Here is a 24,558-nt window from a genome sequence, read left to right as displayed (position 1 = left end):
TTTCCCACCTCTATGCCTTCGCTCCCCCTCCCCCAATGTAATAACCTCTCTCCAGATGCCCGAAAAGCAGTGCTACTCAGAATATCTACAGGTTCCTATCTAAGTCACTCTGCTATGAGACAAGTACAGACACAGACAGTATTTAGAAAATATGATAGCAATTTAACAGAGTAATTTATTCCTGTTAAATGTAATAATGGTAAAACTCAGTCTTCCATTTTGTATTCTGTTTATTTCATTTTCTTAGTAACTAATTTTAATTGTACTCTATGGAAATATTGGTCTCCAACAGATTAGGGAGAAAACAGAAAATCTGAAAGGCACTGCTTTGAGTCCAGGTTCAAGAACCACCAATTTTTCTCAAAAGCATTCCCGATGTTCTTGATGACTAGAGCTTTTACATTTTGTAACATTTGACCTAAGCCTCTCTTATGCCTCATAACTTTCTACCTAGATTAGCAATTGTTTGTTTTTCTTATCTTTTCTAAATAATTCCAACCTCCCTGAGGATAGGTTATGTATCTGTAATACCTATACTTGGCGTATAATTCATAAATTCACATTACACAAATGGACTGGATGGATTAACCATTGATAATTATTCACAGGTTTGGAGAGAGGAGAAGTTAAAAAAAAATACAAAGGGAACAACTTTTCCTAAATAGGGAAAGGACTGAAAGCACAAAGTTTAGATACTACCCAATTCCACATTTTGTAAATGAACATTAAGATCGGTGAGAGACCTGAACACACACAGAAACCCTATTTCTGCCTAATAAGAAGCTAACAAATTGTCAAAAATTAACTTTTAAAATCAAATTTGTATTCAAGAAACTCTGCATCACCCCTGAAATTTTAGTCCAAGCTAAACAGACATTACATTTACAGCAGTCTCACAAAGCAATTTCCAGAACACTCAGGTGTGTGTGTACATGCATACCAACTCCAACGCATCCAGACTCAAAGCTTTTACCAGTGGAGCCGGTACTATTCCTAATTACTAATTAAGGAAAACAGAACAGAACCTTTACTTCAGAATTCAGCCTTACACCCCACTCACCAAAGTATTCATCGGCGGGTGGATTTTCCATGTCATACAGCATCTTCTTGGTCAGATGCTCGAGCTCATCTTCAGGGCGGAATGAGGAGGGGACAGCCGGAGGCCCCATGGATCCTGTTTGTCCACTCTGAAAGGCATAAAACACAGAGTCCTTTAAGTGCAACCTAGACGTCAACCAAGGCAATCAGGTAGTGTTTGCACTGTAGAGGAAAAAGCACTGGATGGGGATATTAGGAGGCCTGGGTTTAGAATTGGTTTATCAGCTACTCAGTGTCTGACCTTGGAGGCACTACTTTATTCACTTGCCTTATATAGATGAGCCATCTATCAGACTTAGAAATCCATGTTTACAAAGAATAGGACTCTATTTCATTCAACAATTGCTAAGCAGTCACTATGTGCCAGTTGTAGATTTATAAAAAAAGATGAAGAAACTGAGTCTCTTCCCTTACAGAGCTTACGGTCAAGTAAGAGATATAGGCACCCTAGTAATTAAAGATAAAGCAACTGTAGAAAGTGCACAATCAGAGCACAAAGGGGACTCTCACTTGGCTGGAGAGGAAGAATTCCAGAGGAGAGGCATCAGCACAGACTAGGATTTGTTCAGCTAAAGGAGAGGAACCATAAACGTTGAAGTTTATTAACATTCAGGTGAGGAAGAAGCCAGGTGGCATAAGGAACTCCTATGTATAAAGTTTGAGGTAAGAAAAGAGATGAATATTATTGGGTACATGGGGTCCACAAAGTGAAGGGCCTTGTGTTGCAGTTAAGGAGGTTGAGTAACCCCCCTGCCCCACGCCACCAGACCACCCCTGCACTGCAAACAACCAGATGTCAAATGAGGAGGTAAATCAGCAGGAGTAAACACTGGATTGGTGTTAAATAGGTGGATGTGTCTGAATTAAAGCAATGCAAGGGAATCAAATGTCAGGTGAAAGAACACTTGAGGTGATCAACCAAGAATCTAAAGTATGTAAAGAAAGAAGAAAGACCAGAGGCCAGATGTAAAATAGCTGGTGCTATGTAAATAAGAGGGAATTTGTTATATTTTCCCTTGCCTATATTATAACTTTGACCAATTCCAATATTACACTCCAGTATCTTCAAAGTATTAAAAATAAAAAGACTGTTAAAAGTTTAGAAATATTGGTGATGATATTCCCCATGGCAAATGGGAAGAGCTGAGATTGGGAATACACTGCCTTGATCTTAATGCGCTCTTAAAATTGTTGACTAAGAGTTTCTCCTTTCATGAACAGTTTACAAGAATCAGCTCAACAAGACTTGAAGCTGCATATTCATTCACCCGTTATCTTCACTATACCAAATGAGTTCTTGGATGTGAAAATCCTGTGAAGAACAAATCCTTGTACAAAAGTTTCATTATTATTACCAGCAACATTTCAACAACTAAGAAGGTTATTAATTACTTGTGCTATGGCTAGGGCATGAAATGCCTTCGAAACATATGTGAAATTGTTGATTGGTACCTATTTGGCCTTTTCTCTCTAATTATCTTTCATCTGGCATCTGCAGGATCATTACCTCAATCTACTCATTGTGAGGTAAAGAAATTGACACACAAAAGGACCCGGCAGGGCTAATTAGGATAAAGCCAGGACAAGAGCCCATTCTAGATTCACTCATTTGTCCTAAACATTAATCTCAGGGCCTCCTCTAATCTGCAAATAATGCCTGCCCTATTGAGTTAGTGTGAGGGTTAAAGAAGTTCTTGACTCATTCACATTTGTTTTGCTTATTAGTTTATGCACACGTTCTTACAGTGCCTATTTTGTGTACCCTCTGCAAGCATCAGGGAAGAACACAAAGAGGTATTTGACACAGTCTTTGCCTTTGAAAGGACTGGAGTCTAGTGAGGGTGAAAGACAGACATAAGTGATCATCAGTACCATAAAGCACACTATATTGGGGGGAGTGTTTGCAGATATAAACATTGGAGGAGTGATTTGCTCGTGTAATTAAACTTCAAATTGCTCATATATGCTATCAACTTTCAAGAAAATTTTACAGAAATATTCATATAAGAACATAAAATTATTGTGGCCAGAGATAGTGAAGGGATATATGGTGTGGCAGTGGCATTGTGGTTGGAGACAGATTTAATGAGGTGAGCTTGTGAACCTGTCTGAACTTGAGACCCTATTCTGTAAAATGGGCTTGCAATGCTACCTCACAGTCTTTGTGAGAATTAAGATGAGATAGCTTGCATTTCATGCTAAATAGAGCTTAACTACTTTCAAGCCATGGCAACAAAGGGACTCTAGATGCCCCAACCTGCCTCTGAGGGAGGGGACAATCCCAGTTCAGGTGACAACATTGAAGATAGGAAAATTATCTACAACTTTTTTTTGCAGGTTTGCAATTAAGAGAGAACTTGAGCCCCAAATTTGGTATTACCTGACTCTAAATTCTACGTATTCTTTTCCAACCAAGCATTGTTTTCCATAGAGAAAGTGATAGAAAAGTATGAAATATTAATGGTGGTGGCTGTTTTAATTTAAATCAACAACTAGTAGAGAAAAATCTGATAATTCCTGCTTCCAGTCTTAGGGTGAACCCTCAGGGAATGGACACAATTTATTATTGTTTGGCCCTAAAATCTTCTGGCTTCCCTTTTCATATAAACAAAGGAAGCAAGAAAGCCAAGTCTGTCCTCTGTAAATCAGAGCCAGTAATTGAGATTCTACCTTTAGCACTTACATTTCAAGCAGAGGCCTAATTTCAAAGTACTTACCCTGTCAGTATTTCTCAGATTTTAAGAAACAATACGTATATTATACCTTTTATTCTACAAATACTCCTTCCTATTTGCTTGCGATACTCTTTCTGAAGTTTGGGAAGGCTCTTTTCTTTTAGATTCTAATCTCATATACTGCTGATCTTGGATTCCTGGTATTCCTTCTGAATAAAGACCCCAGGAGATCATCTCTTCCAGTGTTTCTGGACCTTATTTGTCTAGAGAACTCTCCCCACTGCCCCCACCTCCAGTGGGTAATACTCAACATCTGTGGAATACATAGTGGTAAAAAGTCAAGTTCTTCCCAGTTGTCTCTCACACCCAGGAAAATATAGCTCAGGACTTTCTTCAGGGTTCAAGTCTCGTAAGTAGTAGTTTAGCACTTTCTCACTGGGATGAAGAGATCCCTTTCAATTTCTCTCTCCTGGGAGTGCTTAGGACTCAACAAATCCTAGGAAAAATTAATAATTGTGTCCAAATCATTTTCAAATAAGCAGCTTCTAAATTGTGTCTGGGCAATAAAACACAATTGAAAATTTATAAGTGGGGGGTGAGGGAGGGCTGGCAGGGGATGTGATATATTATTTTGTTTTTTATTTCTTCAGAAGTAGAAATATGAATAGTATCAGCAGTATATTCATTGTGACATAATAACAGTTCCTTGTATCTGTATGATCCTTTTCAAAGTGCCTGCTTTCACATATGTCATCTCAAATGTTTATACAACAGCCCTGTGTGATATATCATCCTATTTTATGGATGAGGAAACTGAGGCTCAGAAAAGATAACTGAGCAATGCTGTGTGCAGTACCAGCCCTGAAAGCCAGCAGAGCCCTGACTGAGACTAGGTATGCTGAGTTGGCCATGTTTGGGCTCCACTTCAATGCCTTGCTGGATTCCACTATTGTTCTTTCCAAGCCTTCCAGCTCTATCACTATAGTCATTTGGATTTTAAAATACTGATTGTATTGTCTAATAAGCAAAGATGTTTTTCAGAGTGGAGGCTTACTGCTAAATAGTGAAACAAAAGCACTGCAAAAAAAATAAAAACACAGCCTCCAGCCTTTTCTAAGAAAAAGACATTCTTACAAGTATCAATATTAATCACTAATATGTGCGTTCTTTGAAATGCCTGGACCTCCTAGTAAAGGCAAAAAAAGAAAAAAAAAAACATTGCATGACCCATAGATGAAATTATTGAGAAATAAATTTCAGAGGATTCCTTCAAAATTATCTTAACATACTTTTCCTAAGGAAATGGCAAATGCTAAGCACTACCATTATAAAGTCAAATTATTCAGGATACCTGACTCTGACAACTCAGTTTAGGAAGAGAGAGACATGAAAATAGGTAATTACAGTAAAGTGTAAGTACAAAAACACAGGTATGAATTCAGTGTTCTGACATAACAGAACACTGCCAGAAAGGAGGTGACCATTTAGTTTGATATTGAAGGATAAACTGGATTTTACTAGATGAAAGAAAGGAAGAAAGAAAGAGAGAGAGAGAGAAAGAGGGAGGGAGAGAGACAGAGAGAGAGAGAAGGAAAGGAAGGAAGGAAGAAGAAAGAGAGAAAGGAAGGAAGGAGAGAGAGAGAGAAAGAAAGAAAGAAAGAAAGAAAGAAGGAAAGAAAGAAAGAAAAAGAAGAAAAGGAAAAAAGAAAGAGAAAAACAGTAAAGATATTACAAGAACAGTATGTACGAAAGAACATGAATATTAGCAAAAATGTTAAGAAACAGAGGAAGAACAGAGCTAGGATGAGGCTAGAGAAATGGGTTGTGGTCAAAGTCAAGACTGTTTTAGGCAACAGATAATCTTTAGATTTAAAATGGTGGGCTGACTTTACTAAAGTCATGCTTCTGAAATATGCCTATTGGCAAATACCTCAAACCCAAAGCCAGTGATGACTTAAAAAAAATGCAACCAGACATCATGGTATTTCTGAGCAATTTAATGGCTAATATGCTTTAAAAGAACTCTGATATGTACTATGTAAATTTGCTAACTCCTCACCAAAATGTGTTTCCTCCTCCTTCTGAGCACACAGCTAGGCTATTTTCCATTCTCCCTTGCAGTTAGATACAGCCATATGAGGCATAGGAAGAAAGGAGCTCACCCCTGGAGGAGAGCCATCCACTGACCAGGCTGCTTGCCTAGAACTGTTACAGAAGGGAGACTGGAAAGAAATATGCTCAGAGGTTAATGGTTAAAAGTGATGGGCAGTGGTTTATATTCCTTTTATTTATACTTTCCTTTTTCTATAATGAAGATTTTTTCCTGAGATGTGAAAAAATATATATATATTTTTTCCTGACACAAAAGTGTCAGGAAACAGAAAATGTCCAAGTATCTACAGCAGACTCTTCTCTGCCATGGTTCTTTCCTTGCTAGGGGCCCAGCTGATTATCATTCTGGGGAAGGCCTAATATGAATACCACAGCCAAATTTGGATCTAGGCCCCTGGTAAAGGTTATGGATGAGACTGTGCAAAAGTAAGGACTGTTTCTGCAAACAAAATGCATATGGACAGAATCTGCTTGGTGAGCAAAAAACTCTGCCAGATTAAGAATAGCACAAATAACAGTATCCATCATACTTATATAACACTTCATGGTATTTGAAGTGTTTTGTATTTTCTTACATGAGAACCTATTAAGACAAAAGACCTATTTATCTCTCTAATCTTAGTTCCGCCTTTAACTTGTCCAGTCATTTGGATCAAATCATTTCTATTCTCTAAGCCTCAGTATGTTTATGCGTAAAATGGTGTTTTCAAAGATTCCTTTGATTTTAACTCTATCACATTTTTGTACCCATAATATGCAGATATTTACAGATATTTATAGCAAAATCACAGTATTCATATCTATGGCAACTTTGTAGTTTATAAAAACAGACACACTGAGCAAGTGGAGACCTCATTATTATAGAGATTTCCATTTACATGAGGACTTAAACCACTTGTCAGCATCCCCTGAAACAATCTAGAACTTTATTCAGCATTCTGAATCTGAGTAAGCAGCTGGCAGGTCACAGGGTTTCTGCAGCCTACAGAACTTTCACTACACATGGGGCATGAAATCAAGAACATACAAAGGTTAACCACCCTTTCCTACCACCACCCTTCCTTGGGTGGGGAAAGCAGAATTGTCCCTCCTAAAGAGAAAATGAAGCATGGTAAACAGCGTACACTAAGGTACAAACAGCAAAGACCCCTAGGAGAACACCCACCTCCTTGAATCTTTGTTATCACCAACTTAACTAATTAAATATATGTGTTAAGGATCCATATTACAAAATGGCTACCTAATCTGTCATCACATCAGCCTTCTGGGTTACTCTGATATTGACCTCACCATGGGCCATTTTTCTCCCATGAGTCCTTACCTGCTGTTGATTTCCTAGTTACAGAGTGCTAGGTAACTGGAACTTAGTGCAAATCTGAACCTTACCAGAAAAGCACGGCCCAGGCGGATACAACACTGGGGAAAGGTAGCCAACATATTCAGAGGGATTACATGATAATGAATACTCTATCACTCTAGGTACCAGAGCTTCTCATTTTTCTTGTCCATTTGCAATGATGTACAAGAGGTTCCTTCTCTCAGAGGGAAAATAACTTCAATTACGTGTTCTTGAAAAAAGAAACACTGAAATTATCTTCTTTCAAACGGTAGAATTAGCCCCATTTTGAGCTGAAAGCCTGCCAGAAAAAATATATTTCTGATATTTTCGTTCTTTTTTTTCTCCCCTTATTTAACTGTGTCAAGTTTGCAGTTTGCAGTTTCCTGAGGCTGCTTCTACTTTCTGACTCTCACTGAATTATCACACTCTATGCTCAACGTCTCACTGTTCAGTGGAAGGAGCACCCCGCTTCAGGCCAAAGGCAGAAGATGTGCTGGACACCCACCCTGCTTCAGGTTTAAAGCAATGGGTCTCAGAGAAGGAAGGGGGAGGAGGAGAACCACTTATTAATAATTAGAAACCCACCAGTGAACATTCCTCACAGCTGCATGGGAGCAGAAAGGCATGTGCTTAGTTCTTCTATTCCTAAGGTCCATTTTCTTGGAGAATGAATGGTTAAGGGCACAAAGAAGACCATCCAGAAAATTTGACTTTAAAAGTTTGACAATACCTTGGAAATCCATGCCAGTTAGTCTTCAACTTTCAAAAGGTTTGTTTTCTTACAACCCATTTTTCATATTCCCTTTCTCATGCCATGCATGGATGCCCCTAAATCACCCTTCTTAGGCCAAATTGGGAGTCATAGCCAAGGACTGATGATTCTGAATGACAGCCTGGTGGAGTTGCTGGATGTTGCTGCAGCCAGGGGAAAGTGCTGGGTGTCCACCTAGGGGCTGTGGTGTTTGGACACCAGAGAATTATGGTAATGTAGGTTGAGCTGAGAGGTAGTGGCTTCTCTCCATGCCCACCCCACCAGTCCCCAAAGTATCAGGGTAGCCTTAAGAGTGCCTCGCTTGGAGCATGCTTATTTCTGGCCCTGACAGCTAGGGCACCATTTCAGTTCCCCAAGGGTTTGTTTCTCTATTAGACTTTCCCATCTATAAACTGGAAGATACTAATATCTAATTCATATGAGGAAGCTCTGTAAAATATTAAACATAATATTGTGTTTAAATGACAGTTGCGGTTACCAGGAGGGACACCTTAGAAACCACTAACAAAGATGATTTTCTTCTTGGAAGTGGAATGTTTGCAGATAATAGTATCTCTCCAGTAAATCTTCACTCTTCTATCTGCTGATAAAGTACTTCAGTCTAGTCTATCTGAATTTCACATTAATTGTTGTAGTAAGAGATGTAATTCCTCTGAGTCTTTTTAATTGTAAACCTTGAAATACATGACATTTGGTGAAGGTATGCCTTGCTGGCTCTCCAAATTGTTAAACTCTCTACATCTTAGCCTTTGGCACCAAAGATAAATGGTAAAGCAGAGCTCATGTTTGGTTATTCAGAACGAAGTAGCCTTCCTTATGTGTTCCTGCCTAGATGAGCTCCAAGCAAAAAAGGCATAACCACATATGCTCTCCCACCTAGTAGACAGGTAGGAAAGGTCAGAAGCAGGAGTCCCAGATATTCAGGGTCAGGGAGAAGCTAAAGCAAAGATCTCTTACCACCTTGCTTCATAGTTCTCGTTTCATGACTCTTTCTCTCCACACTCCCATATTCTCCATACTTTCCATCCTTCAAGAAGGCAGGCCTTCCTTAAAGGAGAAAGCCGGTGGCCTCTGTGGCAGGTGATAAGATCTCTATCAATTTGCTTCCATCTTATATACCACCATACAAGATTCCTACACAAGGCTACTAGAAGCTATTTCCACAGCACGGGAGCTAAAAGCTACCTGCATTTCTTTGCTCCATTAATTAGGCCTATGTGTGCTATGCAGAAGGGATCTGATAAAACAAAGGAAAGACAATGACAAGACATTATTTCCATTGGTAGGTTTCACCTCAACAAGACTCAAGACATAAAAAGTTTGATGAATGGGATGAACTGTTGTTCAAGGTTGTTTTCAAACAAAAGGAGGTCTTGGTCTTTGCTGTGCTCCACTAGTACCTGGCAGTGACTTCCGCTGAAAAGACATTTCATGTTTATTTGATTGCCTGGAACAATGTAAAGGGCTAGTTGCCCCAACACTGGGAACAAAAGTGTTACCACAGCGCACTACTTTCCATGCACTGTCCCACAGAAAAGTCATCCTCAACCAGACATCTTACTGTTTCTCTTACCAGGGCTCCAGCCTTGACCACGGTTCTAATTCACTGGGGCTTTACCAATTCCTTACTGTTACATATTTAGATTGTTTCACAATTCTTGTCATTATCATGTTGAAAAAAAAAACCCGAAAGATATTAAAATAGTACTATCTGATAATTCCAAATGTATACAAATATATATGTAAGGGTGCCAGCATGTGTTTCTATGTAGGTATAAAAAAACAAATACTGGAAGAAAAAAATACCAACATGTTAACAGCTCATGTTAGGATGATGGGAATATTAATTTTTTCTTTAATATTTTAAAATTATCTAAATATAGTAAAAAAATGGATGAGCCTTAAAAAATAAGAACTATTCTTTATAAGACATGGGATTTCAGTCTTTTCTTTAGCATTTTCAGACACAAAGCCAGAATAAATAGAAGAATGTAAAGTGGGGACAATTTGTTGAAAAAAATAAAGGCACCTAGATTTTCAGTCAGATATGCACAGAAACACTTTCCTATTATACAAGCTGTTTCTATCTAAGTGGGCTTGACAGATGCCTGAACGTGACACAAGACACTGAAATAACATGCAAATCAGTTTTCGGTTTTAATATGCAAATATGACGCTTGGCACATCACTTTCCATGGCCGAGGTGAATTTCTGTTTTTGAGTTTTTCGTGGGAAATGCACGCCAGCAAACAAATGGTTAACTCCCCATATTTCACCTAACACAAGGTGGTTTTCATTTGAGTCAGAAAGGTTCTTGCTCAGCAATCCAAGGCACTTAGGATGCAAAGGAAGGGCATGTGTTTTGCTCAGTAACAATGCCACCCGCAGCAAACAAGTCCATCCTCTGACAGATGCCCTGATCACACTGGATTTCTGGGCCTTGGCGGGGAGGCAGGCAAAGTGTGTCCGTGAGAATAACAGAGAAAAGGTTTTTTGCTTGACCTGTGAAAATCAAATCAAAGTAGCTCAACATGGTGGGAAGATTAGCTTCTGGAGACAAAGACAAGGAAGGAGTCAAAAGTCCTTGCTGCCAGGATACTGAAGCACTGTGAAAAACTGTACCTTCAGTGAAATCTACATCAAATTATCCACAAATACTAGTAATTAGGCATTATGGCAATCATCAAGATAACTGAGGTGTATTCAATATCTCAATTACTGGAATTGAAATTCCAGTTCAAGGAATTTATAATTCAGTCAAGAAATCAAGGCACATGAGGGAGAAATAAAGAACGAAGCAAAACACTGACTGCTGATGGTAATCAGTATGGTTTAGACACTTAAGAGTATAGGCTCTAGGGGCTGGCTACCTGCTTGGATTCAAATCCCACATCCACTACTTACCACTAGTGTGACTCAGGGCAAGATGCTTCATTTTACAAAGTATTAGTTGCATAAACCATAAAATGGGGTCAATAGGATTTACCCCATGAGTTAAATGAGATGGCCCGTGTAAATCATTCACTGCCTGCACTGATTAAGAGCTTATTCTTATCCTTAAAGATATGCTACACAGTAATAGATACCATGTGAATACTCCAATGGATGATATGAATTTAGAGGAAAGAGAAGTTACAGTGGACTGGGGCATACCAAAAACATGCCACGGGGGATGAGAAGATTGCATTGGGACTTGAAGCAAAGGAAGAAAGGCCTTTGCATTTCCACGCTCCTTCACAGGCAACAAGGTACTCTGGGGCAACGCTCATGCACGCTGCATTTTATTTAATACTTTCCAAGGCAGCAGTGTGTGTCTTCTGTACAAAGAAACAAACAACGTTAGTGGTTTGTTAAGTGACTATGTTAAGTGACTTAGCCAAAATCACACCCATAGGAAGTGGCAGAGCCAAGAGTTAAACATGAGTCTTCTGATCCAAGCTCAGTGTTTTTCCACTAATTTACAGTTGCCTCTATATATTCATTTAGAAATATGAAACTTACATGATCTGTCACAAAGATTAATCAAGACAGTCAACCTCACTGATTAAAGCATGATGCTAATTATATCAGAGGTTGGAGACCAATGTGGCCCCATTTACTTTCAGAAACATTGATTGTGGTGTAATGGAGAAAGTGTGGGCTTTGGAAGCAGAAAAAGCTGGTTCAAATACCAAGTTATATCCCTTATTTTGTATAACACTTCACAAGTTTTTTTAAACTTCTCTTAGCATAAGCATATTCATCTGTAAATGGGGTCGGGGGCAGGCAGTGAATAGGGAATGCTTCCATTTCAGGGGCGTTGTAACACCTAAGATGATACATGGCGTGTGCTAATATTTAATAGGGGCTCATGGCTTGCATTAAATGCTCACAAACAGTCTGTCAAATTTGAGCTATGGCTGCCTTTCAAATGTGGCAGAAAGGTGGATGAGGGAATATGAATGACTCAGTGCCATTCATCAGCACTGCAGCAGAGGGGGAAATAGATCATGCCCTGATACTGAATCTAAAGGTCAATAGCATTGAATATTTCTAACTGATCAGCAACCTTGATTCAAATAACAGTAATTCTATTGAAGGAATATCTCCTTCCATAAACTCTGAAAGGTAGAAATATGTAAGTATTTAATTTATATATTTATTGATTTATAATTGATGACACTGAAAATAATTAAGGTATCCTGAATAGTTTAGCAGGGACCAGACAATGTTCAAAATACGTTAACTCATTTAATCACGACAGCAGCCCCATCAGATCAGAGATTCCAATTTTACAAATGAGAAAACTGAGGCACAGAGATCACCTTGACAGTACCTGGGGACTTGAAATCAGAATGCAGTCATCAATCCAGAAAGTGCATGCTTAACCATCATACAACTGCCTCAGCCTCTCAACCCATCTACATTTTTTTTCAGAGGGATCTTATGACCTATCTACTTATGTTTAGGAGAATTTAATCTTGTATTATGAAGTCTTGAACTATCAAAGGAAACTTCCTAAGGGACAAATACCAACAATTTTTTAAAATCGAAATATAGTTAATTTACAATGTTTTGTTAATTTCTGGTGTACAGCAAAGCGATTCAGTTGAATATATGTAAATATATTCTTTTTCATATTTGTTTCCCTTCTAGTTTATTACAAGATATTGAATATAGTTCCCTGTGCTAGAGAGTAGGACCCTGTTGTTTATCTATTTTATATATCGTAGTTTGTATCTGCTAATCCCAAACTCCTAAGTTATCCCTCCCCTGCCTTTCCCCTTAGGTTTCCATCAGTTTGTTTTCTATGTCTGTGAGTTTGTTTCTGTTTTGTAAACATGAAGTATTTACTGTGTAGAAAGACGGCAACCTAGAAAATAACAAGCGTCCTGGGTAATTCTGATGTTGATGGACTGAGCACAAGAAGTAAAGAGACAGGGCCACTTTTGAGGTCTTCATTCATGATTCAGCAAGACAAGTAGAACTGCTCTTCAAAAGACTACTTCCTTTATCAATCTCTGACACAAGCTGGGGGGTAATGCTGAATCTTAAAACAGTAAAAAGAAATGATAACTAGCACTGTACTAGAAGTGAGCAAAGGGAAAATCATGTAAAGGGTCATTAATACTTTGATATAAAAAACTAAAAGATAATACCATTTCCTAGTGACCAAAGTAATAATTTTTTTTTCTGCTGGGTTAAAAGCCCAAGCATGAATAAAACACTACGCAATATTCTATTCTATAAGAACTTGGGCCTCACCGAAATGTAAAACGCTGTAGTCTGCGGTAGTCTACTGGGAGGTAATTGTAGATCCCTGGCACTCTCTGAGTATTCCAGAAACAGAACACACTAGAGATCATTTAGTGGTAGGTGAATCCCCTCATTTATAATGAGAAAACTGAGAGTCAAGGAGGGGAACTGAGCTGTCCCAGGTCACCTAAAAAATGAGTGGTGGAATCAAGAAGGGCTCAAATCAGGAAAGAGGTCTACTTTGAAACTAGTTTGTTCTTTTTCCACCGTGAAAGATGCGCTCAGCACAGTGACGCATTCTTGATGCCCTATAAAGTATGTTCTCTCTTGGCACGACTTTGGGAGCCCTCACCTCCATTTATGCAGCATTCTGAGATCCTGAGACGGAAACTGCTTTAAAGTGAAAATCATGGCTGTTATTCTCGGCGAGCTTACACAGACTGACAACAGCTGGCACAAACAGATGTGGTCCCCAGAGGAGTCTGCAGGCTGTGCTGGTGTCACCCCCGTGCCAGTCTCTTATTCCTTGACTTAACAAAAGGTGTCTCTCCTCACATGATGCAGACCCCACAAGCCACTTTTCGTCACAGGGGAGTCCAGAGTCCTAGGCAAGTTGGCCTCAATATCTCCCCTCTCTTTCTGCCTTATCCATTGTTTCCTAATGACATACATGGCTTTCTGAAAGAAATACTTCCTTCTGGTAAGAATTTTCTTGATCCAGGGCCTTATTTAATGCCCAGGGATTATAATAATACCATTTATGGAGTCACTTACTGTCTACATGTGTTATCTCATTTAGCCTCTGAAATAATCCAACTACGTGAGCACTTTTGCTACCTCACTTTACAGATGAGGAAACAGACACAGAGACTCCAAAGAGCTTTGCTCAAAGTCACGGAGCTGGTGTGAGAAGGAGCTAGGATGTGTATCCAATTACACTGATTCTAGAAACCACCTCTCAAGTTCTAGTAACTAGAGATTAAGACCCAGAAGGATGGGGTTGAAAGTACCACTATAATAAGGATGAAGTGGGGTGATTAAGAATCCGCCTGCCAATGCAGGGGACACAGGTTTGAGCCCTGGTCCGGGAGGATCCCACATGCCGCGGAGCAATTAAGCCCGTGAGTCACAACTACTGAGCCTGAACTCTAGAGCCTGAGAGCCACAACTACTGAGCCCACATGCCACAACTACTGAAGCCTGCGCGCCTAGAGCCCATACCCTGCAACAAGAGAAGCCACCGCAAAGAGAAGCCAGTGCACTGCAATGAAGAGTGGGCCCTGCTCGCCGCAACTAGAGAAAGCCTGCGCACAGCAACAAAGACCCAACACAGCCAAAAATAATAAATAAATAACCTTTTTAAAAAAAGAATGAAGTGGATTGGATATCATTAAATGCCAAAAACTTACAGTTATTGTTATAACACCACCATGAATATCATCAAAAACTCTATATGTTTCATCATCACTGTCATTCTAACTACCCTCACTGATAGGTAGGAAGCAAGTTATTACTGGCTTTATTCTTTTTCTAACCAAGAGACATATTGCAGTGACTGACCCAGTCACTCGGCAGGCAGTGCCTCAACCCTCATGACAATGCTGAATGTTATGGACTCAGCTCACATTGCTTCTTGAATATAAAATGAGCTTGTGGGAGAAGAACAAGGACAAGATGTTACAGTGCATCAAGCACATTAAAGATCACATTGTTTCACATATGAGATGCAACGTAGCAAGTTCCTAATAGCACAGTAACTAAACATAACTGAGGAGATGACTGTAAGTAATACATTTATTCAAAGCACAATTGCCGAGTGCCTAGCAAGTGCTAGAGCTAAAGAAATTAAAGAAATAACTGAGACACGGCTCTGCCCTCCAGGAGATGTAGTAGGAAATATTAGACATCTGGAAATATCCAAAAGTAAAATATCCAAAAATACAATAACCGAAGTTAAATGTTTTAATCAATGCTACCAGAACACAGAGAAAGAGAAGGTGGCTCACATTGGGAAGATGAAGGGACACTCAAGAGGGAAGTTGGCATTTTAATCACGTCTTGGATGAATACAGAATTTGGACATCCAGAGATGTAGCAAGAATGACATTCCAGGTGAAGACGCCAAGAGGGACACATGAGAGAGTCAAGTTGATAAGTTATCATCTTTCATTTCAGGTAAAAATCACATGTAATTGACCTTTGGCTCTTCTGCCCTCTATGTTCCTTTTTGTTAGTTTCACTGCGCTGTGCATGAAGATGTCCGTAATACTTTAGTGAAAGTGAGGGAATTGTCTACTGGGACATCCACCCCTACATGAGGCTGCAGGAGAAGATGTCTACATGTCAGCCCATGACCTCGGCACAGCAAGTCAGCTGTTCCAGACTCGAGTGCATACTACTCACTGAAATGTTTGCTTTTTGCTGCTGATCTTAAAAAAATGATTGCTTTAGTGAGAGGCTGAAGAAAATGAGCATACAAGTGGCTGTGATGATTTCTGATGCCAACAACTCAGTGCCTAGAGGAAGGTCAGAGTAGAGAAACATGGGGGCCCTGGTATTTTGCTGCAAGGGCTGTGCTGGCACATAAAAGATGAGGATTGGCTTCCCTGGTGGCGCAGTGGTTGAGAATCCGCCTGCCGATGCAGGGGACACGGGTTCGTGCCCCGGTCCGGGAAGATCCCACATGCCGCAGAGCGGCTGGGCCCGTGAGCCATGGCCGCTGAGCCTGAGCGTCCGGAGCCTGCGCTACGCAATGGGAGAGGCCACAACAGTGAGAGGCCCGCGTACCACAAAAAAAAAAAAAAAAAAAAAAAAGATGAGGATCATGATGGAAGGTGTTTATTTGTTTGTTTGTTTATTTGCTTTTGCAGGTTCCACAGAGGGATATGCTGTCTTTACTATGTAAAGCTTGGCTGTACGTTTTCAGGAATCCTCTCCATTGGCCCCTTAGAAATCTACATAGGTATCTATGCTCCAGTTGATATGAAACACTGTCATACAAAACCAGATTGAAAAAAAAAACCTAAATGTGCTTTACTGTCTCTTTAGCTTAATCTGCAATCTCGGATAGTAACTAGGAGTCAAAAATTACTTTCCCCAACTAAGAAGTCTATATAGGAAACAAACACAGAGCAGCCTGGTGGTTAGGAATTTTAGGTCCCTCTTTTCCATAAACTTGCTAAATACAACTTAGATAGTCATTTTCCCTCTCTGGGTCTGGTTCTCTCCAATGGGTATAATCTTCAGTCTCCTAATGCGTGTTTCTATGGCAAACAAAGGGAGCAAGAGAGGTAAAATCACTCAAGTAATTTGTGAACAGCAACATGCATAAAGGGGACACACAAACCATGCTCACCCGCCTCTTCCTCATCATCACAGCTAAGATTTATTGAGTCAGGCCCTGTTCTAAATGCTTCAAATGCACCTCACCCTCCCAACCTCCTGCTCAGGTAGCTACTCTTATTGTCCTCATTCAGCGATGACGAAATTGAAGCCTGGAGTTGTAAGTATAGCACTCAAGGTATCACAGCCAGGACTCAAACACAACTACAGTTCATGGCCTTGACCGCTATACCACGTGTGGCATTCTGAGTGTTGCACTGTCGGTGTTTTCTCTTCTCTAGTTTCTAAACTTTGGGCCGTGTTGCTCTCATAAGTTAAAATTAAAATTTATTAATCCAAATCGTATTTACTGAGCCGGCACAAGGTGGCAGACACTGCATTAGTCAGTACTTTGATTAGAAAGGTGAAGATAAAATTAGACATGCAAAACACCCCATGACACAGTAGCATAAACTGACGTTAAATGTAGCTGATACTATTTCTTCTCTATGGAAAAGACACGACAGACGTATCCTAAAGGGTAAGAAAAAGGGTCTTGGATGAAGATAAACACAGTGATAAGAGGTAACCATAATTACCAACTAAAAATGTGCAGGCATTGTACTACATCAATGTTCTACAAATTACATGAAATAGCATTAGACCTTTCTCCAAATGAGGAAAACAGAGGCCCCGGAAGGTTAGATAGATTGTCTACAGTCTTGTAGGTAGTACAGGGAGAGCCAAGATTCAAATCCTGGACTGTCTGGCTCTAGTGTTTGTGTTCTTAACCACGAAACTACGTCTAGGAGAGGGAGGAGGATGGGGAAGGAGAGAAGAATGCCGTGACTATTCTCTTAGTCTACCTGGTTCCGACTACAGGAATTTTGGTGAGAGTTTATAGAACCCATCTATATGTCACACTGCTATTTATCATCCTTTAAAATGTGTTATTGCTTGTGCTTGAAGGGAACATAGAAATTAGGCCAACCTCTCACTTACAACTTGTGAATTAAAGAAACTTGGAACATTTTGCGGAATGTTAAAACAATTAGAGGTAAAATTGGGAAATAAATGAAAACTTCTCTTTAAACTAGTGGAGCAGTCCCCTTAAAGCCACATATTTTTCACTTCGAAGGGTATATCACACCTGCATTACTGTGGCAAACTTAGAAGCTTGTCAGTTTAGCTTGGCCAAGTTCTAACTTCCAAAGGGAAATCCTAACCCACAGCAAACAGCAAGGAGGTCAGATGGAAGCTGAGATGTCAGCTACTATAACAAATACTGGAGTCAGAACCAGAGGACTAGGATTTCAGCCCTAAATCTGCCACATACTAGTCACATGACCTAGCATATGTCACCTGATCTCTCTAGAGCTTACTCTGGACCAAGTGGGTTCTACCTATACTTTACAGAGTAGGTTTGAAGATAACTACCCTTGGAAGCATCATAGAAACCTTTTAAGAGTTTGTCAAATGTAAATATGGTCAATATATTGAAGACATGGTCTATGATGGAATAGGTTTACCTTGTGATCAGTCAGGGAAAGAGAGACAGTGATTTCACAGGTCAGAGAAGCATATCAATCTTAAGAACCCCATTCTGCGTTGCCTATGCTCACTCACTGAGCCAAAAAATGAACCCAGATCTCCTGACATACCATCATGTGTTAATCAGACAAAAAAGTACTAGTATCTTTCCTCGCAGTTTCTCTGATGTAACAGCAAACCTCTTACAAACACATAGCACGAGGAGCTTTATGACTTTGGGCAAGTCAGTTTACTTTTGTGGGTCTCAATCTCCTTGGTGACTGAATGAATACAGTAAAGTGTTCAAATTCCGACCATATGGACTTCAGGAATGAGTGACATCATGAATTGTGAAAATGTGGAAACAACAAAACGTCAGACAAAGACCAGGGACAGCCAACACCACCCCTTTAAGCCACTGTGAGAAGGACTCAGTTACTTGCGAATACGATTATAAGCACAGGCAAATCAACTCCTCCTGCCAAGAAGTTTTGTTGCCCTTGATGAAGTGAGAGCATTTTGGCCAGAGAGAAAATTTCGTCATTGTCCTTTGACTTTGCTTCTGACTTTTACAAGATGCATGCCTGGGATTCAGGGACTGAGGATCCAGAAGGCAATACAGTCCTGACTGCAGTTCACAGCCTGGAGTAAACAACTTGATCACTGCTCGAGCAGAGAAGAGATCTGCCAGCTACAGATCCTAGGCTGAAATCCCCCCAACCTACAGGCACCAGAGTACACAGGCCTTCCAACCAGCCAGACATCAGAAGTATACTTCCTGAAGCCTACCACAGGCCAGGCACTGTGATACAGAAAGAAACAGATTACAAAGCTCCTGTTGTGTCAAGCGCATCCTATCTTCTCATTTAATCTTTCCACATCCTCAGTAAGGCAGGTACTAAGAGCCCTGATTTACAGATCAGTGAACTGAGGTGCATACAATAAAAATAATAGAGCTGGGATTGTAATCCAGGTTTAACTCTGAAACTTGCACTTTTTTTTTCAGTTGAACAAAAGTGCCTGCCCTCCAGGAGCTCACAATCTAGTGGGAAAGTCAGAAAGGCAACTCAATAGACTGTGAGCTCCTTGAGGGCAAGGACCATTTTTTATTCTTTCTTGTATCTTCAGAGCCAAGCGTGGTGTCTGCCATGCAGAAGGTGCTTAATTAGTGTCTTCTGAATGGATAAACCATAATCAGATGTTTTCTCTCATAAAATACAAATCCACTTACACCACTCCTCTGTTCTCACACACCTCTGCTGAGTGCTCTTTGCCAATCCCCTGAGAATTACTTTACAAGGTTCTTTGCAGCCCTGCCTTCATAGCCTCAACTTTCACTATTTATGCCCTTCCATATGCCCTGTGCTCCATTTCCCTAACCTCCAACCACCCGGCCATGGAGGTGGCAGTCAACAAATGTTCACTGAATGAACACACGGATATGAGAAGGGAACGATCAGTGTTATGTATGAGCCCTGAATCTAATAATGCCTTGTGAACACCAGCGTTAGATTTATCCATTAGGAAGCGTCACAGAAGACGATGGATTGGGGCCATCTAACTCTAAAATCTCAAAAGGCTGGATGGCATTGCATAGGGGAAATTCAGTCCTTATTTTTACTATTAATTAAACAAGTGACATCAGAACAAAACATGTTTCTTTAAATCAGAATATAAGCTGTGGCAAATTGTATCTTCTTCGCAAGGATCTGGGTGCAGGGCCAAAAGCCCATCATATGCATTATTGTTTTTCCTCTCCTAAGTACTCAGGGAAAATTGAGTCTCATCTGGCATGCAGTGGCTCTCAGCAAGGTCATGGTTCTTCTGCAGTGGTGCCTAGGGCAGTTAAGGTAAGAACTGTGTTTCAAAAGGAAGAAATGTCAGTCATCTTTGAAAATAAGACACATGGTTAGACAGGATGGCATGGGAACAGTCCAGGCTTTGGTCAAGAAAACAGAAGGAGTAGGAGAAAGTTGGGGACACTCCTAAGTCAGCCCTTCCATCCTTGAACCCCGTATTGAGTAGACCATGGTGCACTGCCCGAGGAGACAAGAGATCTGTTCCTACAGGACTGTGAGATGTCACGCATCACTCTGTTTGCTCATCTCTAACATGAGGCAGCTGGAACTGAACTAGATGATCTCCCATAATTTGGAAACTGGCAATGAGAAAGCACGGAGAAAAGAGATAAGCTGTAACCAAGCATATAAATCTAAAGACTCGTAAGAAAGCCACAAAATTCCTTTATTATTTTGACAGCAAAGCCAAATTAAGAGAATCTGTCCTTTCAGAGAGCCTGACATTGAGGCATTCACATCAGTACATATACTTCACCTCAGCACGCACATACCAGGTGCCTCTGCTGGTCCCCAAGCTAGAGTCATAAAGCCCCTGCTTACTGTCTATTTGAAGATTAGAAGCAACTTTCACATCCTTGATGTTGACGTCCCCCTGCCCCTGCTTTTTTTGTACTGCCTGCAAATGTGGCCCAGAGATCAGAGATAGAGCAGAAACAAAGCTCCAGCTCCCGGAGCACTTGATGAGTCTGTCTCACATTGATTCTTCTCGTGGTTGCCGTCAGAGCATTTCCATTTCCTCCCTCGGTTTCCCCATCCTCTAAGTCATGGGTTCTGAAACCTGGCTGCCCATTGGAATCACTTGGGGAGCTTAAAAAATAATAATGCCACTTGAGGATATGGGGAGGGGGAAGGGTAAGCTGTGACGATGTGAGAGAGTGGCAGGGACATATACACACTACCAAATGTAAATTAGATAGCTAGTGGGAAGCTACAGCATAGCACAGGGAGTTCACCTCTGTACTTAGTGACCACCTAGAGGGGTGGGATAGGGAGGGTGGGAGGGAGGGTGACAAAAGAGGGAAGAGTTATGGGAACATATGTATATGTATAACTGATTCACATTGTTGTAAAGGAGAAACTAACCCACTATTGTAAAACAGTTATACTCAAATAAAGATGTTAAAAAATAATAATAATAATAATAATGCCCACTCCCCACCCAAGAACAATTAAATCAGTATCTCTGGGGATGAAGTTCAGGAATTGGTGTGTTTAAAAGGCTTCCCAGATGATTCTGACCAGCAAATGGGGACAAGAACAAGTGCTAGTTTAAGCACTGGAAGTCATATACCAAGTGAACTTCTCTCTTTTTTACTGTCTGGCATTCCTCATGGGAATCTTCTATTCCTCCTGCATCCATGGTGCCCATTCGATTTCTCCCCAGAGCCATCAGTCAGGGTAAGAGTTGCAAGAACGGCTGTGGGGATAAGTTGGAGCCACTCAACTTAGTTTAAAGGAGGCTAGAACTTTCTATACCTTCTCCTTATCATCACTGCCTTTCGTATAGGCCTGTGGCTACGTAAAATAAAACCATCTAGAGGAAGAGCTGGTACTTTGACTGGTATGATTCATCCTTCATCTTGTTATCAGTATTAATAATGCCTACATTTATTGGACACTGAGTGTGCAGGCACTGGGCTAAGTATTTTATATAGGTTATTGCATTTAATCCAAAAACCCCTGTGAGGCAAGTACAGATAATATCCCCATTACATAGATGAGGAAACTGAGGCTCAGTGAGGTGAACTATGCATAACACACTCTGGCCCAGGGCTGCCTGCCTTCAAAGCCTGTAATTATACACATCAGGCCATGGTGATACCCTGATTGCATCACTGTCTTCACAAAGATGGAGGGAAAATGAAGCTCTCAGTATGTCCACGTTTGGCTCCAAGAGTAAGAAGTCATCCTTTGGACCTGTTTGTGTGCCTAACAATACCCTGACACTGGCCTAAATAAAGGCCAAACTGAGTGAAGAAAAGGGAGGTGGTGGTTGGTAGAGGAAAGAGAACCTTTAGAGGAAAATTGGTTGTTAAATTAAGAAAAGTTTTAAGCATAGGTGATAAACTAAGCATGGCAGCTAAACTCAGCACAGGCTGTCATATCAAATGTTTTTCCAAAAGATTTCAAGAGGCATCTGAAAAAGGGAGCTGTGCAGCTCCCAGGCAGTGGGTTCGTCTTGCTGGTTGATAAAGTCAGCACCGTGGAGAAGGCAGAAGAGCTGCAGCTGTGTGTGAGCCATTGGAAGTGATGCCCAGGCGGGCAAAGAAGCTTTCCTCAGCACTTTGCCCTGCTAAAGGGCACCCCCTTCAGGGGGCTCTTTACTCCTCTCTCTCCTTTTCTCAGTGGAGACTCATCCCTACCTAGGAAGGGGTGACCCAGAAATTATTTAAGAAGGGTAGAGAAAGTTGACCAAGGCAGCAAGAAAAATGTCTACAACTCAGAATTCCTTGGTCCAGCAGGACATGGGTTGTACTAAAGCAAACGGGTTGAATTTGGAAAGCTTCCATCACCAAAAGAGAGGTGAATACCTTTTAGGGAAGTGGTCCAGCTTGCTTAATTTGGTTTATGCATCTCAGGGTGCTCTCTCTCAGGACAGCAGGTATTAGCAGTTAGCTTCTCTACCTTGAGCCGAGTGCTGCAGTGGACACAGGTGTGCTCTGCTTGCCAAGCTGGTCTTAGACCTATAATTGCCTAGTGGCCTCACACAGACAAATGAAATTACTATTCTTTCAGCACAACCACAGAGGCCATTTTCCACCTCAAGGCTACCGCCCATGTCCACTGTCATGAATACCAAGAGCCAGACAGTCCCAAACATCCTCTGTAGGGTCAGTGCTACTTGTCTTCACATCCTACTTCAGATGCCTCATTCCTTGATCCTGAACCCAAAGCAATTTCTTCGTCCTCTCACCTCTCAAAGCATAGCATAGTGCTTATGAACACAAACACCAGAGCCTACTGCCTGGACCCACTGCTATTAGCTGTGTTACTCTGAGCAGATGACTTACCCTCTCTGTGCATCAGTGCAAAATGGAGATAATCACAGTGCTCACATTTCAACGGGCTGTTTTGAGGATGACATGAGTTAATAAATAGAACAGTGCTTGACACGTAATAAGTGCAATATAAGTACTTGATAAATGAATAAGTACCTCCTCTGAGGCACCAATTACTGTCTAGCCAGTAGTGTACATTATATGCTTTTAGCACATTATAGGAACTCTTTTTTTTTTTAACATCTCGATTGGAGTATAACTGCTTTACAATGGTGTGTTAGTTTCTGCTTTATAACAAAGTGAATCAGTTATACATATACATATGTTCCCATATCTCTTTCCTCTTGCGTCTCCCTCCCTCCCACCCTCCCTATCCCACCCCTCTAGGTGGTCACAAACCACCGAGCTGATCTCCCTGTGCTATGCGGCTGCTTACCACTAGCTAGCTATTTTACATTTGGTAGTGTATATATGTCCATGCCACTCTCTCACTTCGTCACAGCTTATCCTTCCCCCTCCCCATACCCTCAAATCCATTCTCTATAGAAACTCTTAAGTGTTTGTTTCAGGATTAGTAGTGTCCATACTTTCACAGCATGGACCCAGCACCTGACCCAGAGAAGGCAAACAGTAAATGTTCATTGAAATGAATTGTGTTGAACTAATGAGTATTAATGCCACATTCCTATGATTCTGCAAAGGGAATAGCAAAGCAAGCGGCTTTGGCTAAGATTGAGCACCTTTGTTATCCTATAGCATCTTCCCAATAGCACACAGAAAACTAGTAAAAAGGCATTTTTGTTTTCTTTTCAGTGCTGTATAATTTTGGTCTCATGTTAACATGCCTCGGGGAACAAAATATGTATTTACATAAAATTTCTGGTAATGGCATCTTGAAAAGTAATTAAACGAAACAACGGATTCTATCTGCTGAGGGCTCCGTTTCTAATACCAGGTGTGTGATGATGTTCTGGAATGTGACCTGGACAGCTGCTCCCCCCAAACAGTCTACCCATGAACCACAGGGGAGAACCTGGCTCATCTATGACTTCAGTAAGCCAGAACTATCTTAGGAATATGCAAGAACCTGGCAGGCCTTAGGCCCACTGACATAATTCCCTGAGTAAGGTGAACACAGGTGTTCCATAATTAAGAAGACATACTTCCTTCTCCTTCTCTGCCAGCTTTCACTCCCCAAAAGAGTTTGGGAGAGAGTTTAACCTAAGAACCTGGAGAAGATTTTAGAAATCATCTAGGTTAATGGTCCTCAACCTTTTGCCCCTAGGGTCTGGTGTGCCATGATACCTGTATAATAGAGCTTCAGGATGACTTCAAAATTCTAAAAAGCCTAAAATACACAAGTATTTGGCTGGGGTTAGACTGTTTACTGATAGAATATCAACTCATTACAGTGACATTGGTTATATCACTCTATGATCAAAGTGTCTGAGCTGGAGTATAAAAACTGGAAAAGAATGCACATTTCCTTAATAAATGCAGCTTGTTGGGCAGTATCTTCAGCACAAGGGGTCTTAATTCCAAAAGTAAAATGAGGTGCTTGTGCTGATGTAAAGATCCAGCCTGAGATTAAAATGACATAAAGACTCAGGTTTCCTGA

The 24,558-nt window shown here is 40.7% G+C and overlaps 1 protein-coding gene across 13 annotated transcripts in view; it reads right to left on the bottom strand.

The window, feature by feature from the left end:
- Nucleotides 1–24,558, bottom strand: part of LPP (LIM domain containing preferred translocation partner in lipoma) — a 714,682-nt gene that overhangs the window by 174,363 nt on the left and 515,761 nt on the right. For all 13 annotated transcript variants that reach the window (XM_059064964.2, XM_059064970.2, XM_067034208.1 and 10 more), the window contains one exon: nucleotides 1,061–1,187. In XM_059064964.2, coding sequence (XP_058920947.1) covers nucleotides 1,061–1,187 — 127 coding nt within the window. The remainder of the gene's footprint in view (nucleotides 1–1,060; nucleotides 1,188–24,558) is intronic.

Source organism: Kogia breviceps, chromosome 5 (assembly GCF_026419965.1).
Source record: "Kogia breviceps isolate mKogBre1 chromosome 5, mKogBre1 haplotype 1, whole genome shotgun sequence".
Lineage (NCBI taxonomy): Eukaryota > Metazoa > Chordata > Mammalia > Artiodactyla > Physeteridae > Kogia > Kogia breviceps.
This window is presented reverse-complemented; position numbering and strand designations above follow the sequence as displayed.